This window comes from Maniola hyperantus, chromosome 9 (assembly GCF_902806685.2).
Source record: "Maniola hyperantus chromosome 9, iAphHyp1.2, whole genome shotgun sequence".
Classification (NCBI taxonomy): domain Eukaryota; kingdom Metazoa; phylum Arthropoda; class Insecta; order Lepidoptera; family Nymphalidae; genus Maniola; species Maniola hyperantus.
In genome coordinates, this window is record NC_048544.1 from 941,743 (window position 1) to 960,141 (window position 18,399).

Here is an 18,399-nt window from a genome sequence, read left to right on the forward strand (position 1 = left end):
AGAAATTGTAGATTTTAGCATTCTGATGGGGGGTGGGAGATCATTCCAGATCTTACAGGCTGCGTGTTTAAATGTACCTCGAAATGCAGCAGTTTTATGCCTTGCCATAGCGATTCGGGGTACAGCCCTCACAGTCCTCACACTATATTTACTTCTTTCAGGTACCCATTTTATTTTAGCGTGCAAATAAGCTGGTTTTCCTGTAGAAATGATGCCAAACAACAAAGTGGCTAAGTGGAGCTTACGCCGCGATTCCATATTTAGCATGTTTGCGTTATTGATATGTGGGCTGACATGTGATCGAGGCGCTATGGAGAGACAAAATCTTGCACAGGCGTTCTGAACCCTCTGTACTAACTTTGCTAACCTGGCTAGCAAACACGGCCCATATACAGTGTCGGCATAGTTCAATTTTGACAAGATCAAAGCTTCACATAAACGTATTCTAACCTCAGTGCTAAGATAGGGGCGCATTTTATAAATGACTTTCAACCTATAGAAACAATTTTTAACAATGTTTCGGAGGTGTTTTTATGCATCATAGTTTTTGAATTATCGTCAAAATGTCGAAAAAATACGACTGTAGTACGGAACCCTCTGTGCGCGAGCCTGACTCGCACTTGGCCGGTTTTATTTTACTCGTCAGGCTTTACTTTAGGTACCTACTTATTCCCTCAAAGGTTTTTTTAAAGAATATTAGCCAAGTTAATTGCTGACTAATATTCCCCTTTCCTTTCAATTAAGCGTTATGCTTGTGCTAGGAGTAGGTACGACAATAGTGCAACGGGTGGGATTTGAACCGGCGACCTTTCAGTTTTCAGTCCGCTCCTTTAACCGTTGAGCTATCGAGGCTCTAAGGTTTGTCGATGGGTTTTTGATTAGCGCGTAAAATTTGTTTGCGAATAACGATTGTTTAGATTCTATACAAACAGTTTTCGGTAAAACACACTTCAGTTCTTGACAAAAATATTTCTGTCCGAAAACTCCTTGGCCTGGCCGCACATTCATAAACTCAAACTTTAAAAAATCATTTAACTTTTTAATTTAATTTTAATTTTTTATTTGCAAGGACAATCAACAGGTTACACAAAGAAAACTTACAACTACACAAACAAGAAGTAAATACAAAAAAAGAAAAAGTAAATACATATAGATGCATATCATGTAGACCCACTTAGAGATTGCCACAGCTTGCGATGAGAAAACTAGATAGAGGGAGGAGATTATACATATAATACACCATCCGTGTCTGGGAACTCTTTGATTTACCGGGATATAGAGTAGCCTAGGTATGTCCTTCCGCGGGATGCAAGCTATCTCTGTACCAAATTTCGTCAAAATTGGTTGAACGGGTAGGCCGTGAAAAGCTAGCAGACAGACAGACACACTTTCGCAGTTATAATATTTGTATGGATTTAGTATTTACATAGTATGTTCGCTGCATAATTATCTGCGATTGACGACGTGTTTTTGAAGTAACTAGATTATCGCCATTTTGGCGCTGATACAATCATCACGTGAGCGTACTGGGAACTAAATGTTAGACATGAGACATCTGTCAACACGACGATCATATTACGGTCGCTATGTGGCGACACTGCTCTTCTAGGAAACCAACAGGTAGCTTTTTTTTAAATAGAAATAGCGAGCAAACGAGCAGGCCATTTGCAGCGCCGGAAGAACTGCCGATGTGTTGCCGGCCTTTCAGGAATTTGTTGGTCCGCCCCTTGAATTTACAGACAGACACTTCAATTTTATTTATTAGTATAGATTTAGATTTGCGACCAGCCTAATGGGTTCACCGTTCAAGGTTTACGTTTTGATATAAAATTCACACCTTGATGGTTGCAATTAAAAATCTTTTTACAACCTAAAAGCAAAAACTTTTCGATAGGTGGTGTTAATGGTGTAAATTGTAGATATTTCGTAAGCGCCTACTTACCTAGTGAACTATTAAGTGAAGTTCGGTGACTTTGTCTGCTAGCATCGATAAAATAGACTGTAGTAAATCGATAAAGTAGACTTGAGGTCTTTTGACTTTACTACTCAAGTATTAGAGGCGTCGGGATAACCTAACTAGGTCTAACTGGTAATGTGTGGCACAGCTTTAAAAATAAACGTTTTTCTTTCTTTCTTTCTAGTAGGTTAGGCGTCATTAGAAAAACTTTCCCTGGGCTTGATTCACGAACGATACTTAGGATCATTTTTAGGGTTCCGTAACTCAAAAGGAAAAACGGAACCCTACAGGGTTCCGTTTGGGTATGTCAAGAAACCTACAGGGTACTTGCCGGTGACTTAGAATCATGAAATTTGGCAGGTAGGTAGGACATAAGTTGTGTTTGTTTATTGGTTTGTCCTTCAATCACGTCGCAACGGAGCAACGGATCGACGTGATTTTTTGCACGGGTATAGTTTAAGACCTGGAGAGTGACTCTTTGATTTTCCGGGATAATAAGTAGCCTGCTACTTATTATCCCGGAAAATCAAAGAGTTCCCATGGGATTTTTAAAACCTAAATACACGCGTACGAAGTCAAAGTATCCTATTTATGAAAATCTATGGTGGTGCGCGCTAGCTTTTACCTTTGCGTAAATAACTAAATGGTTTTCGTAAGCGCAGAATACCTTGACAGTGGCGTGCAGGTCATAGAGGCATAAATGCACTGCTCACCCCAATTGTAATAGCTCAATGCATATTTTTCATTATAACCTGCATGTAAACAGGTTCCTACCTAACTAATGCCTACCCTGGCTTCAAACACTGTGCACGCCACTGTCTAAGCTATCTCCACAATCCGAAACCGCTTATTATAGCCACTAATTAAACTGTTACGTGTAAGAGAGCTGCGTTATGTAAGAGTTTCATCACTTTTAGACCATCTCGATGTGTGTCACCCCGTTATGCTTTATGAGTTACCAGTTTTTTTTATTATGTTTGATCGCAGTTAGGGTCATTTATCTTGAAACTACCCGACTAAGGTCCAGTTACATGACAGACGGTTATAGTTATGTTACCGTTAACGTTAAATTTTGACCGCCAATAAAAAGCAAAGTGACCAATAAAACTTGTGCAACGTAGGTGAATCAGTATTCACACCTCCATGATTAAGGTTATTAAAAATAGGGAGGCCTTAAAGGACTGATATCCAGGGCCGTAAAATAAATTTTAAAAAAAAGATAGGGATGGTTCTAGCCCTTGTGGCGAAGACGAGTCCCGATAGGCTTGCGACAGGCGTAAATCTCGCGATAATCGCTGTCAAACGTCCGGCTAGAGAGAGACAGCAATAGCCACAAAGCAAAATAAGAAGAAGAAGAAGAAAGACAGCAAATGAACTGTCGGATTGCTACTGCTGTCGCGTTGCTGTCGCTATTGCAAAGTTTTACGTAATCACCCCGCGGATGTGACTCACGCCACGTCCTCCAGGGCCTACGGACTAACCAGTCCAACTAATCCACCCATCCCAACATCATCCTAAGCCATGGTCCAAGCCTCACAGGCAACGCCCATAGAAGGCCAAAGAAAATGTGGATAGATTGCGTGAAAGAGGATATGCGTCTAAAAGGGATGGATAATACGTTGACGAATGGCAGAAGTGAGTGAAAGAAGAAGACATGTTGTGCCGACCCCACGTAGCGTGGGATAGGTAAGGAACAAGAAGAAGAAGACGTTAGGGTGCATACCTTGACGATTCCTAAAAATATCATCATCATCATCATCAACCGATAGACGTCAACTGCTGGACATAGGTCTCTTGTAGGGACTTCCACACGCCACGGTCATGCGCCACGCTGTAGCGGCTCCCTGAGACTCGTCCGATGTCGTTCGTCCACGTAGTGGAGGGGTCTTCCAACACTGCGTCTTCCGGTGCGAGGTCGCCATTCCAGCACCGTGGCACCCCAACATCTATTGGTTGTACGAACTATGTGCCGTGCCCATTGCCACTTCAGCTTCGCAACCGGTTGAGCTATGTCGGTTACTCTAGTTCTCCTACGGATCTCCTCATTTCTGATTTGATCACGTAGAGAAACTCCAAGCATAGCTCTCTCATAGAATATACATAGTCCCTTTCCCAGGTAACAAGAATAGAATAGAATACAATAGAATAGATTTTTATTCAAATAGATTTTTACAAGTGTTTTGAATCGTCAACTAGTTTAATATACCACTGGTTCGGAATGCCATTCCTACCGAGAAGAACCAGCGAGAAACTCAGCGGTTGCTCTTTTCAAGAGATCAAGCAATTGCAGCCCCATGCATAGCTGGAGCGAGTCATATCCAAGTTAAGTATTAAAGGTTAAGGTTAGTCAGCTGTGAGCTGGCGGCCCACCAAGTGACCAAATCACGCGGAAGGACTCCTATAGACAATGCTAACTGTGGTTAACTGACAACGCTTCAACTGTAGAGCCGAGCCATATATTATGTATTTTGAACAAAAGGAAAAAAAATTAAATGTGGTCATGAACAAATATCGCTATTTTCAACTTTCAAAGTAAGATTACTATAATATACCAAGTGGGAAAAGGAAATAAAAATATGAAAGGGCTTTACTTGTACATTCTAAAACAGATTTTTATTTATTTTTATGCATCATAGTTTTTGATTTATCGTGCAAAATGTCGATAAAGTACGATTGTAGTACGGCACCCTCAGTGCGCGAGTCTGGTTCGCACTTGGCCCGTTTTTAGGGTTCCGTACCTCAAAAGGAAAAACGGAACCCTTATAGGATCACTTTGTTGTCTGTCTGTCTGTCTGTCTGTCTGTCAAGAAACCTACAAGGTACTTCCCGTTGACCTAGAATCATGAAATTTGGCAGGTAGGTAGATCGTATAGCTGACATTTGGAGAAAAATCTTAAAACCGTGAATTTAGGGTCAGATCACACAAAAACAATTAAATTGTGGTCATGAACTAATAATTAGTACTTTCAACTTTCGAAGTGAGTGACTATATCAAGTGGGGTATCATATGAAAGGTCTTCACCTGTACATTCTAAAACAGATTTTTATTTATTTTTATGCATCATAGTTTTTGAATTATCGTACAAAATGTCGAAAAAATACGACTGTAGTACGGAACCCTCATTGCGCGAGCTTGACTCGCACTTGGCCGGTTTTTTTAGCGTAGTACCACACGCCGGGTATCTGCTAGTTAGTACTCTAGTAGGTATATATTTTTTTTTAAAGTATCGGGCATTTAGCGCAGCATTTGTCAAGTTCACAGTGTGGGTGGTGACAGCGAGAGTGATCGTGTGTGTAACCTTGAGGGTAATGGCAAACAATGGCTTATCAAGCGGCGAACTCACTTTTGCTGTTCATTGTTATGTTACATTACTTACTTACATCTACATAACATATTCGGAGCTGCATAAGACAAGACACAGTCCTTTGATTAAAATAAAGCCTTACAAATCCATCCAACTTTTAAACTTAAGTTAAGCCATGTGGATGAAATTGTCTGTGTCTGTGTGTTTCCTTTAAGGTGGTTTCATAGATCCAGCCGCGAAAATTAAAATTTTAGTTAGTTTTTCGAAAATAGTAGACTAATCATACATCGAAGGCTTATGGTCATGAGTTTTGCGGGCATAACATTTTTGCATCTACTTGTTTTTCCATAAAAACTTTGGTTAAAAATACTCATTTACTTACTTCATATTTGTGCAAATCTGGGAAAATTCAGAAAATTATCTTTCAGGAACCAATATGAAGTAAATGACTATTTTTGACCAAAGTTTTTATGGAAAAACATGTAGATGCAACTAACTAAAATTTGAATTTTTGCGGCTTGATGTCTGGCACCTACGAAATTTGGTACAAAAACAGCTTGCATTCTGGAGACGGGCATCTTTTTATTCCAAAACTAGCTTATGCTCGCGACTTCGTCCGCGTGGATTACAAAATTTCAAACCCCTATTTCACCCCCTTAGGAGTTGAATTTTCAAAAATCCTTTCTTAGCGGATGCTTACGTCATAATAGCTATCTGCATGCCAAATTTCAGCCCGATCCGTCCAGTAGTTTGAGCTGTGCGTTGATAGATCAGTCAGTCAGTCAGTCACCTTTTCCTTTTATATATATAGATCAATGAATTCACAATTCAAAAAATCGCAGGAATCATCTAGTAAAAAATAATGTTTTAATTAAGTTACCTTATAAAAAATAGATATAGCGTTTATGTTTTAATCTCGATATCTAACAATCGTATTAATGGTACGATTACACCTAACGAGTACAGTGGCGAGTCAGTGTCCTCGGCCGAGTACTCGGTTGGTATAAACACTTACGAGTGCTAGGCGCAATTTCGAAATACGTAAAACGGCCACTGTCTATCCCGATAGGCCGAGTGACATTTTAATGTCTCGCTTCACTACTCGGTAGGTGTAATCGTACCATTACACTACAGGAAATAGACGAGGGATTATAATTTCTTAACACTCATCCATTGTTCTGATGACCTTAGGCGACTGATATTAGATAAAAAAGAAAATCTACAACTTCCTGATGGTAGATTTTCCAATACTTACTTCTGCAGAGCTAAGCTTCTATCATCATCATCATCATGATCAACCCATCACCGGCTCACTACAAAGCGCGGGTCTCCTCTCAGAGTGAGAAGGGTTTTGGCCATAGTCTACCACGCTGGCCATGTGCGGATTGGTAGACTTCACACACCTTTGAGAACATTATGGAGAACTCTCAGGCATGCAGGTTTCCTCACGATGTTTTCCTTCACGGTAAAGCAAGTGATATTTAATTAATTAAAACGCACATAACTCGGAAAAGTTAGAGGTGCGTGCCCGGGATCGAACCCCCGACCTCCGATTAGAAGGCGGACGTCCTAACCACTAGGCTATCACAGCTTATATGCCTACGTCTTAATAGCTGTCTGCATGCCTTTCAGCCCGATCCGTCCAGTACTTTGAGCTGTGCGTTGATAGATCAGTCAGTCAGTCACCTTTTCCTTTTTAACCGACTTCCAAAAAGGAGGTGGCTCTCAATTCGGCCCGTTTTTTTAAATACATATATTTAGATGTAGGTATACCTACATAATGTGCATGCCTAGTTAGATTAATAATATAATAAAAGATCGTAGTTGTTTACAAACTAGGCAATTTCTAGCAAAAATCAAAATATTATAAGCACATATAAATCACGTTTCGTTTCGTTTTAGTTTTAACTATCACGTAAATAATGATTTGACTCTTTAGTTTTAGTTGGCATATAATTAGGAACTTAATTATGAAAAAGAATGCGACCTCTCCTGCGAAAAGGAGAAGCTATACCCAACGTCCTCTATTGCCAGTTCTAGCCCAATTGGTCTTACAAATATTTGAAGGTGTGCTTAAATTTATGCGTAGATTGTGGATGTGTAGTTCTACGTCCAACGGGGTTTTTTGTTTTAATTATTGACTTTAAAGAACTTTTGTGACTCATTTTTAATCCAAGAAACGAAATCTAAGTGTTATCGCTTTTTAGATTCGTGTCAACAGGTACCTCATTCAGAAAGCAGATTTTACTGGGAAGCGATGGCAAAATTAGCAGCTACTCTCTTCCAAATGCAACAACTTTTCTGGAAATGCCTAAACTATGTTATGACATGTGCCAATCCATACTACATAGTACATACTACATTACTGATTTACTGATATAATATAATACTAGCTTATGCTCGCGACTTCGTCCGCGTGGACTACACAAGTTTCAGACCCCTATTTCAACGCCTTAAGGGTTGAATTTTCAAAAATCCTTTCTTAGCGGATGCCTTCGTAATAATAACTATCTGCATGCCAAATTTCAGCCTGATCCATCCAGTAGTTTGAGCTGTGCGTTGATAGATCAGTCAGTCAGTCAATCCTTTTATATAAATTAGATTATAACTGCAAAAGTGTGTCTGTCTGATTGCCTTTCACCACCCAACGGTTTAACCAATTTTAATGAAATTTGGTACAGAGTTAGCTTACATCCTAGAGACGGACATAGGCTTTTTATACTGGAAAATCAGAGTTCCCACAGGATACTTAAGGATATCCATCCGTTAAAACCGATTTATACAATATTTGGTACAGAGGTCGCTTGCGTCCCAAAAATTGACATAGGCAACTTTTGAACCGACAAAGCAAAGAGTTCCAACAGGATTTAAGCGACCTAAATCCTACTACCCCACTTGTAAAAACTAAGTCGCGAGCATCATCTAGTAATAATATAAATATAAGATGAATGTAGTGACCCCTTGCTGACATGCATTATAATAATTACTAGATGATGTCCGCAACTTCGTACGCGGGGATTTAGGTTTTTAAAATCCCGTGGGAACTCTTTGATTTTCTGGGATAAAAAGTATCCTATGTCCTTCCCCGGGATGCAAGCTATCTCTGTACCAAATTTCGTCAAAATCGGTTGAACGGATGGGCCGTGAAAGGCTAGCAGACAGACAGACAGACACACTTTCGCATTTATAATATTAGTATGGACTATGTGGGTAGGTATAGTATGTGCGTCTCAGCAGTTTTTGTGTCGGACACGAGTATCATGTCTTCTCCCACGCGCCTTACTCTATGAATATGGGTAAGCTACCTATGTGATTTTCCATCTAAGCCAGGTTTCTAGACCGCAAGAGTATATAATCGTTCACGACACGCTATTTTATAATAACATTACTGTAGGTAAATCTACTAATAGCCTTACGTTACCGCAACTAATATTAATTAAATTGTTAGCTCCATTTTTTTTTTTTTGTTTCATTTATATTCTATTCTATTCAATGTTAATATTAATTTAATCCGCTTCATACTGTGTATATTGTTATGGGTTGTATTTTAATTGCCTCAAATAAAAATTATTTATTTATTTATTATTTATAGATTTCTTAATTAAGATACGACAATTTCAATACAAAAGAGTTATAAGGATATAACTAAAGAGGATTAGAGATAGGTTAATAAATAAAGCCTAATTTTTCTGAGGGTTTATAATTTACAGTTCGTTTATCTGCTCTACAAAATCTAGTGTCTCTTTCGATAGAGATCGATGATAGAATCGATCGAAGATCGATGTATATTACTTTCAGCAGCGTACCTACTGTACATGAAATCAACTAAATACCTATCTGAATTTAATCTAATCTAATAAATACCTCTAAACATAAGAGTAGGTACCTAGCAGTGGCGTGCTTGTCATAGAGGCATAAATGCACTGCTTACCCCAGTTATAATAGCTCAATGCATATTTTTCATTATGACCTGCCAGTAAACAGGTTCTCACCTAACTAATGCCTACCCTGGCTTCAAACCCTGTGCACGCCACTGGTACCTAGGTACATAATAGTTCAATGCTCTAAGAAAGGCTTGAGAAATTGTATCGGAAAAATCTTAAATCCCCACAGACAAGATCACGGACATCATTAGTCTATGTACCTTTATGCTAAGAATACCAGTAAGCAATAAAAATTAAAACTAAATGCGTGACCGGTCATACTAAAGATGCATGACATTATACACCTCGGTCAGATGTCACGGTAAAGTGTCAGGTACGTGTAACAAGTGCTTGTTATCTGTGGAGCGACACGCGGTCATGAACACGGACGCTAAATGACTTGATGAAGCCGGACAATGCATCTAAAAGCAAATTGCAACGGAAACAAGACCTATCATTAAAGTTTTTTTTTAATTTATAAACTACTAGCTTATGCTGGCGACTTCGTCCGCGTGGACTACACAAATTTGAAACTCCTATTTCACCCCCTTAGGGGTTGAATTTTCAAAAATCCTTTCTTAGCGGATGCCCACGTCATAATTGCTATCTGCATGCCAAATTTCAGCCCGATCCGTCCAGCAGTTTGAGCTGTGCGTTGATAGACCAGTCAGTCAGTCAGACAAACAGTCACCTTTTCTTTTCATTTATTTTGACTTAGTACTTAGTTTAGTAAAATAATAAATCATACTCATGAAGTCGTAGACATCATCTAGTCTATGTATTATGCTAAGTAGTAAGCTATAAAAATCAAATAAAACTAAATGCGTGACCGATCATACTAAAGATGCAGTTACATTATACACCTTGGTCAGATGTCACGGTAAAGTGCCGATACGTGGAACAAGTGCTTGTTATCTTTGGAGCGTCACACGGTCATGAACACGGACGCTAAATGACTTGATGAAGCCGGACAATGCATCTAAAAGCAAATAAAACATGCTACGGAAACAAGATCTATGCGGCTTCTTAATTTTTTTTTAAATAATAGGTTGTATAGCGCTTGGCTGCAATCAGACCTGGTGGCAAGTGATGATGCAGCCTAAGATAATAGAAAGTGAGCCAGCGCGTGCCAGACCTTCGTTATTTTACCAAAGCTGAAAGTTTCTCTGCGTATTGCCCCCACCACAAGGAAGAACAATCAGCGACTATGAAGTTTGGATCATGGCACCATTCCTTTACTTGTGCTATAAGATCTAGATACCTGTGAAATTTCATGATTCTAGATCAACGGGAAGTACCCTATAGGTTTTCTTTCAGATATGACAGATAGATGGACAGACGGACAGAGAGACAACAAAGTGGTGCTATAAGGGTTACTTTTTCCTTTTGAGGTACGGAACCCTAAAAACGGCTTCTTTTCATGTAAAAAGCCCGAGTTGAAAAATAATTCAATTGAATTTCTAATTCAATTTTTGGTTTTGCGTTATACACCAAATACAAAAATTGTAGGTTTGTAACTCATTTCGTCTACGAGGTCTACGAGCTAGGACACCCATGACATAAATGGGGTTCCGTTTTACCCTTTGGGAACGGAACCCTAAACACTAATCATGCACCTTTACATGCATATCATTGGCCCCGATTCTCTAGTCTCTCTCTTAACTAAATTTAGAGTATCTGCATCCTTTTCTTTTTACTAATGCTAAAAGAGGAACGGAACATGACTTTCACATTTAAAGACTCTAAATTTTAGTGCACAATACAAATTTAAACAGTAGGTTCGCGAGTGCGTGCTAAAATCACGGGTTTTACCATCTAAAAATTAAATTTAGAAATGTCCAACTGCTTCTGTCCTTTTCATATTACAATAGTAAGAAGAGGGTGCGAATACTCTAAAATTAGGTTGTGCTTAGAATCGGTGCCAATGTCTCATAATATCCTGGTCCTGGCATTCGTTTTCCATCACATTTCGTGTCTATTTTCAGTGTTTCTAGGCCAAAAAAGCTCGCGGATTAAAAAATTATTATTACAATAAGATTGCAATCTAAAAGATCTAATCAATAAATCATCACTAATTTGTCATAAATCTGACACTAATGGCGTAGGAAAAACATAGGAGCTGGCTTTATTGCCGTGTAGAGTCGTTAAGTTGATAATCTCGATGCAAGTGCGGTTTGTTATTAATGTAATTGAAGCATTACTGTAATTGTTGCTTTATTGACTTTATATTATTGTATAACTAGACCACCAGAACTTTACGCTAAATATAGATCAGAGGTTCTAATATATATTTTTTATTTTTATTTTACCAACGAAGCCAACGGTATACAAAGAAAACTAATTATGACGACTTATATAAACTTAGGACTATCAATGTATACTCACTTACAGGCTAACTCAACATGCTCTAAATAGTAAAACTTAAACTAAGACATTCTTTGCGTAAAATCTATAACAATTAAATAAATTACTACAATAATTCTTACAACTAACAATAAAAACTACAATTATTAAGACTAATAATAGTACCCTACAATTTCAAAATGAATCTTTAAATATTCTACAGTAGACTTACTATAGAATATTTAAAGATTCATTGGGGCCGATTCTCTTGTACACAATCTCTAAACTTAACTAAAATGACACCTCTAAATATATTGCTGTCCCTTACATGATGTTGCTTGCGGAAAAGGATTAGAGAAGGAAGGATTAAAGGATTAGCACTAGATTTAGACCTGTTAATTTAGTTTAGTTTAGAGATTGTGTACAAGAGAATCGGCCCCATTGGCACCGATTCTAAGCACAACCTAATTTTAGAGTATTCGCACCCTCTTCTTACTATTGTAATATGAAAAGGACAGAAGCAGTTTGACATTTCTAAATTTAATTTTTAGATGGTAAAACCCGTGTTTTTAGCACGCACTCGCGAACCTACTGTTTAAACTTGTATTGTGCACTAAAATTTAGAGTCTTTAAATGTGAAAGTCATGTTCCGTTCCTTTTTTAGCATTAGTAAAAAGAAAAGGATGCAGATACTCTAAATTTAGTTTAGAGAGAGACTAGAGAATCGGGGCCAATAGGTGGTTTTTAATTTTGCTTTTAAATAATGAAGCGGAGTGTTGAAAAATAATTAGGTTAGCTTTTCTGAACACATTGTTATAGGATATGACAATTTTAAGAGGAGTAGCACTACCAAGGTTACTTTTACATATTCTGGCCCTAAATGTTTGCTTGCTCTATGTATCTTCACCGCACCGCGGGCCACCGTAAGCAATTTCACCCTCACCACCTGGATGTCTGGTGCACTTCGACCGTCCGTCCTTTTTTCCACGCACATGCAAAGTGCAAATTGTGGAACCACCTTTGGGCGGTGTTCCCACTAGATTACAACATTACATGGGAGCAAACAAATTCCTGAAGCTAGGAGGGTTCCAAACGCGCCTTCAGGTGACTCGCCTGCTCGTTTTCTCACTATTTTTAGGGTTCCGTACCTCAAAAGGAAAAACGGAACCCTTATAGGATCACTTTGTTGTCTGTCTGTCTTTCTGTCTGTCTGTCTGTCTGTCTGTCAAGAAACCTAAAGGGTACTTCCCGTTGACCTAGAATCATGAAATTTGGCAGGTAGGTAGATCTTATAGCTGACATTTGGGGAAAAATCTGAAAACCGTGAATTTAGAGTTAGATCACACAAAAAAAATTAAATTGTGGTCATGAACTAATAACTAGTATTTTCAACTTTCGAAGTGAGTGACTATATTTATGAAAGGTCTTCACCTGTACATTCTAAAACAGATTTTCATTTAATTTATGCATCATAGTTTTTGAATTATCGTGCAAAATGTCGAAAAAATATAACTGTAGTACGGAACCCTCATTGCGCGAGCCTGACTCGGACTTGGCCGGTTTTTTATAAAAAAAAAACTTTTCATTTCATACCAGCGATTTATTTCATACCTTCATTTCATGCATATCTTGGCCCCTTCCAAGTTCAAGCATTTGCGAATAAGGTACTTAATATTTCAGTTTCAGCCGGTATAAATTGTAAGTCGTATTATTAAGATAATACAATGTGTTTGTCTGTTTGTTGCAGGTCGCCTGGCAGTGATCACATTCAGCATATGCACAGTGGTACTCGGTGTCATCTTGTCTTTCGTACCTTGGTTGGATTATATTATTTTTAGGGTAAAATCCATACTTCCATACTATACTATATATACTTATATCTACTATTTACAATCTAAATATATAGAAGGAAAAGGTGACTGACTGACTGACTGATCTATCAACGCATAGCTGAAACTACTGGACGAATTGGACTGAAATTAGGCATGCAGATATAGCTATTATGACGTATACATCCGCTTAGAAATAATTTTTGAAAATTCAACCCCTAGAGGGTGAAATAAGGGATTCAAATTTCATACTAATTAGCTAGATTAGGCACCGATTCTGAGCACAACCTAATTTTAGAGTATTCGCATACTCTTCTTACTAATGTAATATGAAAAGGACAGACACAGTTTGACAGTTCTAAATTTAATTTTTAGATGGTAAAACCCGTGATTTTAGCGCACAGCCGCGAACCTACTGTTTAAATTTCTATTGTGCACTAAAACTTGGAGTATTTAAATGTGAAAGTCATTTTCCGTTCCTTTTTTAGCATTAGTAAAAAGAAAAGGATGCAGATACTGTAAATTTAGTTTAGAGAGAGACTAGAGAATCGGGAGTAGGTAAGTAATATTGCCTCCTGAAGGTATTTTCTGACAGGATCGACTGCCAGTACTTGAATCACTGTTGTATGATTCACGTGCTGGCAAATCGATCCTGTCCTAATTTAAATAGTTATAGATATTTACATATTTTACTAACAAATAGGTTTAAGTTTCGTGTAATTACTAACACCAATATGATCCTCGATGGTCGAATTAATAACATTTTTTTTTAAATATTTATTTTAACTGACTAACTATTTCCAGGAACTGAAGCTCTGGAATGGGTCCCTGAGCTACAGCTACTGGCAGCGGCCGGGCGTCATCAGACTGACCAAAGTGTACATCTTCAACGTAACCAATCCGCAGGGATTCCTGGAGAACGGGGAGAAGCCGAAGCTGAACGAAGTGGGGCCTTTCGTCTATAGGTGAGGACTAGCGTATAACGATAGACGTCCACTGCTGGACATAGTTCTCTTGTAGGGACTTTCACACGCCGCGGTCTTCCGCCGCCTGAATGCAGCGGCTCCCTGCGACTCGCCTGATATCATCCTTCCAACGTGCGTTTTCCGTACCATGTATTATAGGTACCTATCTATCGAAATTGGTGGTCGCATTGCGCCTTCTAGGACTCTCCGCCCGGGTGCACCGCACCCCCTGAACCCCCGGGTAAAGACGGCCCTGACTTTCAGGCTATTCTTCTTTTTTTTAATTTTAATTTAAATTAACTTACGTGCAGTTTGCATGCGCAGCGACGATACAAATGATCATAATCTCAATAATTGATATTAATTATCAGATCAAGTTGATCAATCAATCAGAGTTGATTGCGATCGTCATTATCGTCGTAGCTGTCATTTCACCCCAATTGGAACCTTAGACTCTAGAGTATCCGACTTAGCAAAGCAAAGTGCAAAGCTGAAGTGGCGGGGGCGGGCCACAAAGCTACTTAGGGCCGGTTGTTTCAAACCATTGGTCTTCGTAAGATATGTTCGTTAAAATTTAACAGACGTAGGCGAATTTTAACATTTGTTAATTTAAGAGCGTTGCTTCATTGCACAAAAAACTGTTCGTCATTGTTATTCTGGTTACGAAACTAACCCTAAAAATTAACTTACTTTTCCGTATCCTTTTTTTTTTCATTTTATATTAAATTTAACAGTTATTGACATTGCTACTTCGCATTTTAAACACTTTTTCTTTTTTAAAAATTCTCTTTCATCTTTTTCATTACCATTAAAAGCATTGAATTCAATTGATTCCATTATAATTTGTAAATAAAATATTCCGTTTGTAAGAAGTATGAAGTTACGAACTGATTTGACGATCACCAATGGTGTCAGCACTGGTTAACGTAAACGTAACTTTTTAACGAAAGTTAGCGCTAATAGATGCTGAATCAACGCTTTTTCTTTTCTTACGTTCGTTAGCGCCATATTTAAAGGTTACGTGTCCGTCAAAATTTGTTGAAACAACCGGCCCTTAGTCTAACAGGTGGAATTTGAACTATTGACCTTTTAAAGTAGAACAACAGTAATTTTATTCATTATAAACTTTTACAAAGTACTCGTACTTTCGAATTCGAAATGCACGCACTACCGAGCAGAACCAGCAAAAAACTCGGCGGTTGCTCTTTATGAAAATTAATTGCTTTTAGATTTCAGTCCATCACCTTATTCAGCTATTGATGCCTATAATGAGCTACTAATATAGAAGCTCATAAGCTAGTCTAAATATATAAAAGAGAAATACCACTCACTCACTGACTGACTGACTGACTGACTGACTAATCACGAAATCTCAGAAACTATAAAGCCTACAAACTTGAAATTTGGAAGGTAGGTTCTTTCTAGGACGTAGGTGTCAGCTAAGAAACGGTTTTGAAAAATTCCCCCCCGAAGGTTGTATGAAAGTCCTATGTTTTTTGGAGTTAGAGACGTAAAAATCGACATTTAGGTTATTAGCTTTAAATAATAAAAATCTGTATAAGTCAATTTGGGAAATTCCCCCCTTAAGGGTAGTAAAATAGGGGGGAGAAGTTTTTATAGAAAAGTTTTAACTATTGTTATTTTTACTTGTGGAAGGTAGGTTCTTTCTAGGGGGTAGGTATCAGATAAGAAAGGATCTAACTAAATTTCCCCTCTAAGGGAGTAAAATGGGGGTGGAAGGGTTATATGAAAATCCTATGTTTTTGAAGTTAGAGATATGAAAATTGGCATTTAGGTATTAGCTGGGTTCCGTGTCTTAAGGTGAGACTGAGTGAGTAGGTAAGTGAGGCCTTTTGCAGCGGGAAAATTTCAGATCTCATGAGAAACCAGAAATTTTACGCGAAGTCGCGGGCATCTGCTAGTCATGTATATAATATTACGCGACAGGTCGAGATGGCAATCGGGGAGGGAAAGTCCCGCACACCCAACAGTTCCCGCACTAACCCGGTGCGGGTGAGCGCGAGTGACGTGCGGGTGTCAGTCTGGCTATCCAGCGCGGAAATGCAGCCAGTTTACTTGGCACCATTCCACTTGGGCATGATTTGTATAGTAATTAGATAAGGCTAGCTTTTATTATTTTCGATACGGATTTTTCCATGCAACTTTGAATTAGTGAGCGCGACCATGGCCATGTTTTCACGCGCAGTTACGCAGTCTAAATTCTAGACAGGTACTTAATTATACAAAAACAAGAATTTTGGAACTTATACGCACGACGTATTATACAATTATAATAATTGTGGCTTATTGTCTTGGTCGCGCTAGGTGGTCTCCATCAGATACATCCTCTGGCCTCTAGGGTCTGATATGATTATCATATGGACTATAGTCATCAAGCAAAATTATAATGGGTATCTTTTTTTGTAGGGTTCCGTACCTCAAAAGGAAAAAAAGGAACCCTTATAGGATCACTTCGATGTCTGTCTGTCTGTCTGTCTGTCCGGCTGTCCGTCTGAGCATCTGTCGTGTCTGTCAAGAAAACCTATAGGGCGCTTCCCATTGACCTAGGTGGGTCTTATAGCACTAAGGAAAAATCCGAAAACCATTGTGGTTATGTACACACCGCAAAAACCGGCAAAGTGCGAGTTAGATTCGCGCACCAAGGGTTCCATACCAGAGTAATTTTTTCGACATTTTGCACGATAAATCAATTACTATTATGCATAAAAATAAATAAAATTCCCTTTTAGAATGTACCTGCCTACAGGTATAAAGCCCTTTCATATGATACCCCACTTGGTATAGTTATCTTACTTTGAAAGTTGAAAATACTAATTATTTATTCATTCAAAATGATCCTATAAGGGTTCCTTCTTTCCTTTTGAGGTACGGAACCCCAAAAATTACTCGAAAAGTTAAAAAAGGAAAGCTCGTACGCCTTTCTGTTTCTCCGCTCTCATGACGTGACGACAGGCACTACAGTAATAATTAGCGTAATCACAAAATAGGTATCTACCATTTATAAACACGAGAAAGTTGAGACAGCGAAAATTGAGTTGTAGAGAGAGCCAGCGAGTGTCAGACCTTCGTCATTTTATAAAGTAAAAGTAAGGTAAAATATTCTTTACTGCACACCAAAACCAATAACAAAGATGTTTGCAAGTAGGTACAATAGGTATCGAAATAAGTTTATCTGCGTATTGTCCCCAACACTGGGAGGAACGATCAGTGATTATGAAGTTTGGATCATGGTGACTTTGGGAGATAACAGGTAACAAAGCTGTAAAAAATCTTACGTGAAAGTATAAAGTCTATTTTTTTACATTTTCTTCGGAATGAGTAGTAGGTATTAGAAATCACGTCATGTATTGCCAGACACTTAGTATCGTGGCCCCCTCTAACTTTAACAGTTTATTAAATTTTAAGGGTCTCTGGTAGGGGGTTGCCAAGACTCCAAGTGTCAGTGGAAATGCATGACGTGATTTCTATTACTATTCCAAAGAAAATATAAAAAAATTAGACTAAGTATACTTTAGCGTAAGATTTTTTTACACCTTCGTTACCTGTTATCTCCCAAAGTCACCATGATCCGAACTTTATAGTCGTTGATCGTTCCTCCCTGTATTGGGGACAATATGCAGAGAAACTTTCAGCTTTATACACTGTAGTCTGTGTTTCAGCTTTTATAAAATAACGAAGGTCTGGCACGCGCTGGCTCTTACTGTCGGCACCAATTTTGTTTATGATTTACCAACTTTTTCCACAAATCACGTATTCTCACATGGCAGTGCTTAGTTAGCACTGCGCTAAACATAACTATGAATAATTTGCTAATGGCACTATAATGGTTGTACCTATTGAGTAGGTAACGACTCAGCAATAATTTCTAAGTTTTTTTTATATAAATACAAATACAAATCATTTATTTGCTGATTGTAGGTAGGTACATTAGTAAGGTGTTAATTACTATAAGGTAAATACAATAAGTTAAGGTGTTAATTTTTGATCTAATATTCTCGGGTTTTTGGTAGAAAAACTTATGCGACCTGTGATTTCGATGTTTAGGTATGTTTTAAC

At 38.3% G+C, this 18,399-nt stretch overlaps 1 protein-coding gene across 1 annotated transcript in view; it reads left to right on the forward strand.

Annotated features, from left to right (window-relative positions):
* dsb (debris buster) overlaps positions 1-18,399 on the forward strand; it is an 89,419-nt gene that overhangs the window by 57,556 nt on the left and 13,464 nt on the right. The window contains exons 3-4 of the mRNA XM_034972071.2: positions 13,276-13,367; positions 14,162-14,322. Of these exons, the coding sequence (XP_034827962.1) occupies positions 13,276-13,367; positions 14,162-14,322 (253 nt within the window). The remainder of the gene's footprint in view (positions 1-13,275; positions 13,368-14,161; positions 14,323-18,399) is intronic.